This window comes from Acipenser ruthenus, chromosome 1, assembly GCF_902713425.1.
Source record: "Acipenser ruthenus chromosome 1, fAciRut3.2 maternal haplotype, whole genome shotgun sequence".
Classification (NCBI taxonomy): Eukaryota; Metazoa; Chordata; class Actinopteri; order Acipenseriformes; family Acipenseridae; genus Acipenser; species Acipenser ruthenus.
In genome coordinates this window covers 2,597,595-2,608,926 of record NC_081189.1, presented here as the reverse complement: position 1 = coordinate 2,608,926, position 11,332 = coordinate 2,597,595, and the positions used below count along the sequence as shown (strand labels likewise).

At 40.5% G+C, this 11,332-nt stretch overlaps 1 protein-coding gene across 1 annotated transcript; it reads left to right on the top strand.

The window, feature by feature from the left end:
- Positions 1 to 5,585: 5,585 nt before the first annotated feature.
- LOC117403763 (chymotrypsin-C-like) lies at positions 5,586 to 11,114 on the top strand. The gene is made up of 8 exons (XM_034006154.3): positions 5,586 to 5,673; positions 6,168 to 6,256; positions 6,998 to 7,095; positions 7,945 to 8,073; positions 8,522 to 8,658; positions 8,893 to 9,038; positions 10,379 to 10,531; positions 11,042 to 11,114. The coding sequence occupies exons 1-8, from the start codon at positions 5,634 to 5,636 to the stop codon at positions 11,057 to 11,059; spliced, it is 810 nt and encodes a 269-aa protein (XP_033862045.3). The 5' UTR covers positions 5,586 to 5,633; the 3' UTR covers positions 11,060 to 11,114.
- The last annotated feature ends 218 nt before the right edge of the window (positions 11,115 to 11,332 follow it).

The window sequence follows — 11,332 nt, the reverse complement described above, 5'->3', positions numbered from 1 at the left end:
CGCACTGCGCTAGCTTGATCTCGGCATCAATGTTGTACAAATTGTACTGTAATGTAAATAGTGTTTTCAAAGGTAATGAGAGGGCCACCTAACATCAGGTCTCTCTGGTTGCTATGGCAATGCGATGGCCCAAGCACAGTGTGATCGACAGCCAGTCAGACTTTATTTACAGCGCGGTCCTGCTGTCTTCATTGCTCTTTCTCTCGTGAAATCGACACATTCAGCCCTTGGGTTTCCTCCGGGAACAAAATTGCCCTTTACACTGAATGTATTGGTTATGCAGATGGGAGACCACATAGCTGCACTTTTTCTTTCTCAGAGTTTGTTTGTTTTTTTAAAAAATTATAATAATAATCAGACAAGTTAATTAGTTAATTAAGCTCTTGAAAATGTAGTTACTGTTGCCTTTCAAGGGCCAGTACATGATTAGTATTGTAATTGTGCTCTAAATGTACAGAAGGGTAAAGCCATTAGGAGCAATTTTCAAAAGTTTCACTCCAAATTACTAAAGGTTTTCAAGGTTAAAAAAATAAAACAAAACAAAAAACACCAATGTCCTACATTGAATACATGATGTGTTGTGTTTTTGAAAAAAATGTATTTAGTTTTCTAATTGTAACATTAGCATGGCATTAAAGCATTGAAGCTGTGAAAATTAGCCCCACTGTTTCAAATATACCTGCAGGCTTATTTGCTGAATTTCAAACCGTGACAGAATGAAAGCATTTGGACTGAAGATCTTTTATCATAACGCAATACATAAAGCAGTGTTCCACTAATCATCATTTTATAATAGTCTACAGCAACAAGTGCAAAAGTCCCAGAATCGCCTCCTTTAAATGTTGTTATTCTTGATAGGCTGCTTTTTTTGTTTGGATATGGGGAATTTAATAAATCATTTACACCAATAACCTCTACTCCGACTACTCAAAACAAAGAATAATCAGTATACCTTGAAATTCACTAGCGGCATATTAGAGCATGACCGATGAGCCACACCTGCAGTGATGAATCATGGCATGTTAAGATGATTCCGATCATATGGAGGGAGACACAGGGAGAGGGGTTTATGTCATTGGTATGTGAGGACAGATATGGGATTGTGTGCCTCAGAACACAATGCCTCCAGGTAGAGATAAAGGACTAAAGCAGTGTTTCTCAACCTTTTTCATAACAACGCCCCCTAAGGATCAGCTGAGCTTAATCATCACCCCCTTGCCACAGAAAATAACAAAAATTAAGAATTATTGCCAATTAACAATGCCATTTAATTAACATCAATTACTATTTACATTTAATTCCACTAGTTCCGAGAATTACAGAGAAATAATTCATGAAAATGAAAGAAAATGAAACCACAGTCACTGGTATACTCAACATGTAGATACATAGTACATACAATGTGTGCTATTATGGGATATTGCTGACATATCTTCTTTGCTTGCGCCATTGTGTGGATAACAATAAGAATAAACTGTGAAATTCAGACGTTTACTGTAACATGGCAACAGGCATAAATAGAACGGCTGCTTCGTTCTGATTGGATCATATTAAATTTGCATTACAAACCGGACAGCACAAATGGCAGTGACGTTGCTGCATAGCAACACACATTTCTGACTTGATGTTTACACGATCTTATAGTGCACAAGTCAGTGAGTACATCACTGGCACATTGTGTGTAAGTAGTTAATGAACTTTTTGAAATAAAAGTTTCCTTAAAATTTTAAATAAGAAAACACCCCCCCCCCCCCCTTTTTTTTAGCTAAAATGCCCCCCTCCCGCCCCCTTGGGTGTAAACACCCCCCTTTGTTGGCTTCAGAACGCCCCTTGGGGGGCGGGATCGCCCCCGTTGAGAAACACTGTACTGAAGGGTTGTGCTTGATTCAGAGAGTCAGCAGCTGTCTGTTTCCCATGGCCTGGACTGTTGTTCTGAACTGGTGGAGCTGCTGGAGTCAGAAGGTATGTACCAATTGTAGTTCACACTTGTTGTCTTTCTGAGGAACTCTGTGCTGCCTTCCTGGCCATGAGAGTGGTTATACTGTACTGTCAGTGTGATAAGATCATGCCTGTATATATTGTATATAGCCTGTTTTTGGGTGGCAACTAGAACCACGGCACAGCTTCTCAGTAATTGCAATAAGAGCCACTCAGAATGATTGCAAACAGTATAAACTGGGAAGGAGACAGTAAAACAGAAAGTATGAACACGTAATGAAGCCATTTACCCTTTTACAGTGTGGAGCCCCTTTCGTTCCCATGCTCCTCACACACGGTTTACAAACAACAGCTCAGACCTGTGAACGCTTGTGTTCATTTTTTTTGTTTTTACTCCCTATTGTTCCTAGCTGGAAATTAAATGTAGACAGACTCAGGACAGAGGGTTGGAAACACTTTTATACACAGAGAGCGATGAGTGTATGGAATGGGTTACCCGTTTCAGGCGATGAGTGTATGGAATGGGTTACCTGTTTCAGGCTGTCTCTGGAATTGACCCTGCTTATATTACTGACATGCTTTTCCCTTATGTCCCTGGATGCCAGTTGAGATCTGCTGATGCTGGGCTTCTGGTGACTACAATGATAAAACGTAGCTCTTGTGGTGGAAGAGCCTTTAGTCATTCTGCACCTGTATTATGGAACAATCTTGCAATTGAAATCCGTAAAGCTGACTCAATAAATGCATTTAAATCAAAACTTGAACACATCATTATGCTCAGGCCTTTCTGTAGATTGGGATGGCCTGTTTTAGAATTGTGTTAATATGTATTTCCCCCCCCACCCCCCCCACACATTTTTTTTTGGATGTGTTTTGATATTTTATTGTGTATTATATTATATTATGGGATGCCTTGGCATGAAAGCGCTATACAAAATAAATTTGCTTGATTGATTGATTGATTGAATGCTGAATCTTTGGAATCATGGTGCTAGGAACTAGACAAGCATTGATAGGCTTTGTCTTTATTTTTTTAATATGTTTGTAGTTTGACATTTTCCGTGCTCGACACACACTCATGTCAAGAGTACTGAAGGAGGTTGTTGATTCAGCTCAAATTGGTGTCTAAGCATCCTTCAGGAGGCTCAGCTACTTAAGCCTACCTTGCTTGAAGAGCACTGCTGTACTGGGCCACAGGGGTTCTGCACAGTGTGTGTGGAGTTTGTCTGCTGTTGAAACTCAGATGCATAATTGCTGTCATAACAGCTGATGGTGAAAACATGCAACTGATACATTACAAAAACGAATTTAAAAAACTGGGAGGAATATTCTTTCTGTGGAATAACCAGATAACATATAGTCAGAACATGTCACACTATATAGGGTGATTAATAACCAGATAACATATAGTCAGAACATGTCACACTATATAGGGTGATTAATAACCAGATAACATATAGTCAGAACATGTCACACTATATAGGGTGATTAAGGAATTGTTTCAAAGAAGGTAGAGCATTACAAAGAGGGCACATAGGGCTAGATTCTGAAAGATATTTAATTGAAATCGACATATAGACAGAAACACCCTTTGCAATTCTAAAATCAATATGAAAACCCTTTATACACTTACACACCCAAAATTACATGTCTGAGTTGCTTCTTTCTGGTTTGATAACTTTATTGAGTGCGCTTCTCTTTTCTGAAAAAAAAAAGTTCCAGTAAAGATAATGGATGTGCACAAAGCCGGAACACGAACCCTGTCCAATTTGAATGCAACTGGAAAATCCTGGTGACAATCTCTTCTTCAGGCATTAAGCTAGATGTGCCAGAAAGGAATATTTTGTGCTGCACTTCATTCAATATCTTTACAGACAACAAGGGGGGACCCAAGCCCCCCTTTAAAGGAATGGATCACCACTGGCAGGTCAACGTAATGGAAACATTTCTTTGCTTGAAGGTCATGGGAACAGATCAGAGAAAGTGCACCTGTACAAGCTCTGATTAAGCTAGGTTGTGATTAAGCAATGGGGTGGGGGTTAATATGATAGCCTGGCTCTTTATGTGCTTCAATGTGAAGCTCTGCAGGTGTGTTCAAGTACAACACATGTTGTTTTTATAGTGCAAGCTATGATCTGTCACATGATGGTGTTAATTTAAAAATGTTATATATATATATATATATATATTTGTGTCAAAGTGCAGTGTGCAGGTGTGGAGGTGATGCAGTGCGCAGGTGTGGAGGTGATGCAGTGCGCAGGTGTGGAGGTGATGCAGTGTGCAGGTGTGGAGGTGATGCAGTGCGCAGGTGTGGAGGTGATGCAGTGCGCAGGTGTGGAGGTGATGCAGTGTGCAGGTGTGGAGGTGATGCAGTGCGCAGGTGTGGAGGTGATGCAGTGTGCAGGTGTAGAGGTGATGCAGTGTGCAGGTGTGGAGGTGATGCAGTGCGCAGGTGTGGAGGTGATGCAGTGTGCAGGTGTAGAGGTGATGCAGTGTGCAGGTGTGGAGGTGATGCAGTGCGCAGGTGTGGAGGTGATGCAGTGTGCAGGTGTAGAGGTGATGCAGTGTGCAGGTGTGGAGGTGATGCAGTGCGCAGGTGTGGAGGTGATGCAGTGCGCAGGTGTGGAGGTGATGCAGTGTGCAGGTGTGGAGGTGATGCAGTGCGCAGGTGTGGAGGTGATGCAGTGTGCAGGTGTGGAGGTGATGCAGTGCGCAGGTGTGGAGGTGATGCAGTGCGCAGGTGTAGAGGTGATGCAGTGCGCAGGTGTGGAGGTGATGCAGTGCGCAGGTGTAGAGGTTATTCAGTACTCAGGAATTATTTGAAACAGCACAGTTCACAGTTAAACAGCTCTTTATTTAGCTGGGTTGCTTGATTTGCAACCTGAAATAATAATACCTGGCTCTACACAACAATGTGTATCGCGCAGATAAACCACAGGGTTCAGTCCCGAAATAATGATAGACACTAAACAAGACACACACAAACACAACACGGTCACAAGTCCAGGGTGAGTGCTCTTAGTAAAAGTGGTGAGTCACAGGTTTATACGTGCACAATGGTGAAGTGTAAATAATTATAGACACTAAACAAAACAACACACAAAAACTCATTTTTCTTTATCATATATGAACTGGATATTGCATGATTTGTGGTAAACTATTGTCCCCCTGTTTATATAATGCCCTCAGGCTTTGACTTCGGGCAATATAATTCTACTGCTCTCCATTGTTGTCTATGGAGGACAGACGACTAATTTGTCTGTCCTCCATAGCCCTTGGACCCCTTTCTTTGTTACATATTGTTTATGGATCATCAACTTCAGTAAAGGAAACACCTCCGCAGAATTTGGTCCACTTGAGCTGGACACTGATGGGATTCAAGGTGTGATTACAGATCAGTATAACTTATCATTTTATAATTTATCAGATTTCAAATGCTAATTTATTTTAGTGATGTCTTTCTTTACTGTGGTTTCGTTTCATAATGTTGAAGTTACTGACACCATTTTTAGCATGCAGTATGTTTGTAACTGTAACTGGTAAAACATTCACTGGGATATCTTATCTGGCTGTGGTGGCCTTGGTTTCTTCTCCTATATCACACGGCATCCCCTTCAATTTGTGAGATAAGGACATGTAGCTGCAGTATATAAGTCCCAGGTGTTCAGCATCTCCACACCTCAGGAAGAAAGAGAATGATCCCAATTGTGCTCGTCGTCTTTCTCTTTGCAAGCGGTAAGTGCATACCATCTGTGTGCTTCCAGTTTTTAATAAAAACATTATTGAAATGTGAGCAATTGAATGTGCTGCAATTAAAGTGTATTGTATATGGTGTAAAGAGCATTTTGCACAGTCGCTTGCTTTTGTGACTTTGTAATAAATAATCCCAGAGGTACTAAGCAACTAAGAGGTACTGAAATACAATTTATTTTAAAGCATTGCTCAGTACTCCTTTAATGAGGCACAGCTCAAACAGTTGGTAGTTTCAAATTGGATTTTCCTATTTATTTTCTTTTTATTGACCCTTTACCTTTTTATGATGTTTACCGTCATTGTAAGCGGGTCTAGTCGCAATGACTCAGACACTGTGCGTTTTTATTATTATTTTGTATTAGTCCTTGTGAAGGTACTTCCGCCCAGGTTCAGGAGAGCTCTTTAGTTCTAGCTGTCTGCTGTAGTCAAGGTAACACAGGCTAGAATGTAAGAAGATGTCATTTGTCTGGTCTCAGCCTACGGGTGCGGAGTCCCGGCTATCCAGCCTGCTGTGTCCAGGGTGGTGAATGGAGTGGATGCCGTCCCTCACAGCTGGCCATGGCAGGTAAGAATACAGGTTATCATGCAGCTGTACACTGTGGGATCTTTATCAGTCCGTGCGTATATTAACAAAAACATGCTTTAACAAAATGAGCAGAACAACCAAAATCCTTGCATGCATTTTCATATACCGCAGTATTTATTTTTTGCAGTATTGCTACAATACACTGCAGTGTGAAATAGCAATGCTGCAATAAGACATTGCAATGCCTGGTTACTGTGCTACTGTACAGTACTCTTTCCAAAATACTGGACCTTTACTGCTGTATATGTTTACCAGGGAGCTGATCAATTCATTCATTCGTCACTGGTAAACTATTTGTCCGAGCAAAAAGATTGACAAATAGTTTCACAGACCACGATTAACATTAATCTACTAGGGTTTGAGGTCTGGGTTATATATACTGTATATATATATATATATATATATATATATATATATATATATATATATATATATATATATATATATATTTATTATAAAGTGTTAAGAAATACAGTGAAATTAAAGGGCAATGCTAACTTGCTTACCTCCCCACCATCAGGTTTGGGGAGTCTTTTCAGAAGCATGTATTTCTGGAATACTGTACAATAGTTAGCAAGCATGGCAAATAATGATCAAAGTAGCACCAGAGAATCATACAGAACATGTACAGAGCATGTAATTACTGTATATGAGACAGGTGAGCAGATAATATCATAGTGCTTTGACGTGATCTTGATGAATCCCTCCCCCTTCTTCAAGATCTCCCTGCAATACCTGAGAGACAGCGAATGGAGGCACACCTGTGGAGGCTCTCTGATCGCCACTAACTGGGTTCTGACTGCTGCTCACTGTATCAAGTAAGGAGGTTCCTTCCTTTGCAACAGAAACCCAATGGGGGAAATGAAGCATTGTCATATTCATATTCATAATCATTATTCATATGTATGTCTCAGATTCAATCTTTAGTTATTGTAAACCATCCAGCCCTTGCTTTTTCTATTCAATGAACAGAAAACTATTCAAGCTGTGGCTTAGTGTTGTTGCTGGTATTAAGGCAGCTTTTTAGTGAACAATACTTGGAGCCTTGTCACATATTCTAAATCACTGCACTTCCTCACAGAATTTAAACTAAGTATTGGCAGCCATCTTGCTCACACTCACTTGCAGATGTACAGCTGTAACTATGAAACTGAGTGACCAATTACCTGCAAAAAATCCCAAAGTAGAAAGTAGACGTGCCGGTTTGGATGAAGAACAATTAAATAAACTAGAAGATAGCAAAGCAGAAAAAAATACCAAAAAATAATTTTTAAAAATCGCTGTCTTTATGCTCACTCGCCCTGACTTTGTCACTTCAAATAACGTATTTTTAGCGGATTGTAAACGCTGAAAAAAAACACAAAAAGACACTTGTGCACATTATCCATCTCAGTGTGTCTGCACTGACAGGAAGAAAAAAATAACTTTTCAATGGTAACATGCACACTATCAAAAAAAAAATGTACTTTTACATGTTTTAATCGAATGTGTAATGCCCAATTGAAAGTTATTATTTTTTTATATAAATGTAATATAATACACCAGTACCCCGCCCATCGTTTAAACAGTGCCTCTAGTTTACTGCAGGTAGTTTACAAGTTTAACCGTGGCAGCCTTAGTCACCCACAGTGCTTGGAAGCTTGTTAATAACCCTTCTCTCTGTCCAGCAAAGATTTGACCTACAGAGTGGAAGTGGGAAAGCAAAACCTGAAGGAAGTTGAGGCTGGATCAAAGGCCATCGCAGCAGACAAGCTCTTTGTTCATGAGAAATGGAACCCCATTTTTGTAGCGTTTGGGTAAGTGTTCTATTTAAGCAATAGAAAAGTGATTTGAGGGCACTGTAGAGTTGTATTGCGATTAGAAACCTTGCAAACAGTGCCTTTATCATTAATTTGAATGTTTTAAATCTCTGATTTACAGATTTTATTTACCTTGTTTTCCAATTCTTTTATGGCAGTATTTAAGCTACTGTAAAGTTAGACTCATGTTTATGTTTACCACACAAGAGATGACTCTCTATTCACCAGCACATTGTCAGCACCTGCAGATTGTGCATTATTCAGGTAGAATAGAGACATTTAGTGTGGGTAGAGAAATAGTGTATCTATGTAAATTACAACAGTAAAATCCAGTTGTATTTTAGGAATGAAAGCGCGTGGCTTCCTCTTTTACCTGTTTCCTCAGCACCGGCACTCTTTGTTTTGTATGAAAACGCAATCGATTAAAGTGCTCCCTCACCTATAGGAATGATGTTGCCCTGGTCAAACTGGCAGAGCATGTGACCCTGAGCGACAGCATCAGGCTGGCCTGTATCCCTGAACCCGAGGCCATCCTGCCCAACAATCAACCCTGCTACATCACAGGCTGGGGCAGGCTCTACAGTAAGGATATGCTATGTTGTGAAATATGCTTTACTATGGTAATGCCACTCAAAACTAAATTCAGGAGATCAAGACAAACACCACAAATATTTAGCTGAATGTGTAGAGATCTCCAGCAGTGTGAATCTGAAGAGTTATATAATTGTGTGTTAAACCCCTGAATCCTCCGAGCCAGAGATCTCCAGCAGTGTGAATCTGAAGAGTTGTCAATGTCTCTGTGCTGGTTTCTTTCAGCTAACGGCCCCATCGCTGACAATCTCCAGCAGGCTCTGATGCCCGTGGTTGACCATGCTACCTGCTCCAAGCCTGACTGGTGGGGTGTTGCTCTCAGGACCACCATGGTGTGCGCTGGCGGTGACGGCATTGTGGGAGGATGCAATGTGAGTGAAAACCCTGTCACAGCAGAGCAGCCCGGTGTGCAAAGACAGCAAGGGAGCTGAAGAATGAGCACCATGTAGACCAGCAGCAAGGGAGCTGAAGAATGAGTACCATGTAGACCAGCAGTCAGACAGGACCAGGGATACAAGGATCAGGCAACATTACACAAGCATGCATTTCTTAAAGTCGTTTAATGAGGACAATATTTTTGAATGCATGTCGTTTTATCCAAACAGAGTATTTTCAATGAAATATCCCCATCATAAAGTAGAAAGCATGTTATTTAGTGAATAAATAATGTTTTGTTTGTTTGTTTTAATACTGTATACATTACTTACTTTGGTATTGTGTGCAATATTACAGTGAGGGCTTATACTTTGTTGAACAAAGGTGCCGGATCTAATAATTAAGAAAGAGGAATAGCATTTCATAGACCTGATGTACTGATCTTGATTTACAGTAGCTTCTGTGCATCAATCAATCAATACTGTATTTATATAGCGTCTTTTATCTGTACTGATGAGGACTGTGAATCTACAGTATTACCTCTTAGCCAGGAATAGCAACGGTCACCTGTGAGAAACCTTGGCACTAGTGGAAATGCTAATAAGCATGATGGGAAGCATGGCAGTCAGTCAGTGCCCTGGCAGCAGAAGGTGTGCAATACAGATCCACACTGTGAAGTGAGGCTTCTAGATTTTAAAGAAAACAATGCAATCGCAGCAGGGAAAAAGTGTGGATAAAAAAGTGAGCCCGAATGCAGAAAGTCTTGCCAGTGGAGAGATATTTAAATATCTATTGAAAACTCTGCCTGTCCAAACTTAAATGCCACGCTGCTTACTTCATTTACAAGTCTATTCCCTTTAGCAGACAAGACGAATGCCCTGTCACCTGGATATACGAAACTGGCTGGTGTGAACACCTCTCATAGAATAGCATGCAGAGGTATTTCTGCCTGGGTTTATTCTCTGAGATATCAGTGACAGCTGCTGGTATTTGCTTAGGAGAATCTGGTCTCCCGTGATAAAGGCCTCCCACTTGACTGCACTCAGAGCAATATTAGGGATATCAGAAGATTATAGCAAGCAGACTAAGATTATAACCTTATTGACTTAAAGAGTCATACTGATGATCAGGGTGTTCTTAAAGTCCCATACAGGAAAGACAAATCACTAATGAGAAACGTTGCAGTGGCTAAAAAGGTGTTTAAGTAATAGCAGCTACACAAAGAAAGCGCTTCAGCAGTCTTCTACTCATTAGACATTTTGCATGTGGACAATATATTTTGATTGACTGCGCTTCTACCTAATACTACAAATGACCGATTTGTTCTCTTTTGAAGGGTGACTCTGGTGGACCCCTGAACTGCCGGAACAGTCTTGGAATCTGGGAGGTGCATGGCATCGCTAGCTTCGTGTCCGGGCTGGGCTGCAACTACATCAGGAAACCGACCGTCTTCACCCGCGTGTCTGCTTTCAATGGCTGGATCGATCAGGTAACGGCACGCATTGCCTACATTTACAATGAAAACAGAGGTACACGCCGTGATTGTAGCACTATTATTCATGAAAAAAAGGGCCAGTTGGTGTCATTTCATGGTAATTAAGGGGCTATGCTAATATTGCAGGTGTTGGTCATAAAAATAACTGCTATAAATGAAACGTACATTGTATAATAAAGGGTGCTACAAAAACTTTGTAAGATGTTAGGATGATGTTACAGGCATTTTCTAATTGCGTCAGTCATACCAAACTGGCACTGCCAGTGGAATCATCAGAGCGGTCACTGAGTTTTATATACATGTTGTATTTGTTTAATACAATTATTGGTCTCTAAAGGAGCACTGTCGTAGTTTATTGACACACAAGAGCCCTGATTAGGGGGTGTTACCAGCACATATGTTTAAATATTGTGTGCATTTGTTTATTGAGATGTTTATACAAGGTTTGCATTTGAGGCTTACATATACATATCATTGTTTTATTTCTCTTTTCTTTTTTTTCAGACCATAAGTGCCAACTAAAAAGCATTTGGAATCCTTGTGTCTCTGTCTGAGCAATAAAAGTCCTGCAAATGAAGGTCCATGTTTCCTGTGGGTTTCTTTTTTTACTGATCATTTGGTTGCAGGGTTGGAGTTGGAGTCAAGTCCTGTTTTTCAGTTCTAACTCCATTTCCAATGACTTTTTAAAATCCATTCCCTTTTAATCACTCCCACCACATCATTGATCAAAACTGTAATTAGCAGTATTCTGTTCAAATGAGCTTCTCACAGTGGCAACACATTACTTCAACTGAA

Coding starts and splice junctions, on each gene's coding strand:
- LOC117403763 (XM_034006154.3), top strand. CDS start 5,634: ATGATCCCAATTGTGCTCGTCGTCTTTCTCTTTGCAAGCG. Junction 5,674..6,167: donor CGTCTTTCTCTTTGCAAGCG/GTAAGTGCATAC, acceptor GTCTGGTCTCAG/CCTACGGGTGCGGAGTCCCG. Junction 9,039..10,378: donor GCATTGTGGGAGGATGCAAT/GTGAGTGAAAAC, acceptor TCTCTTTTGAAG/GGTGACTCTGGTGGACCCCT.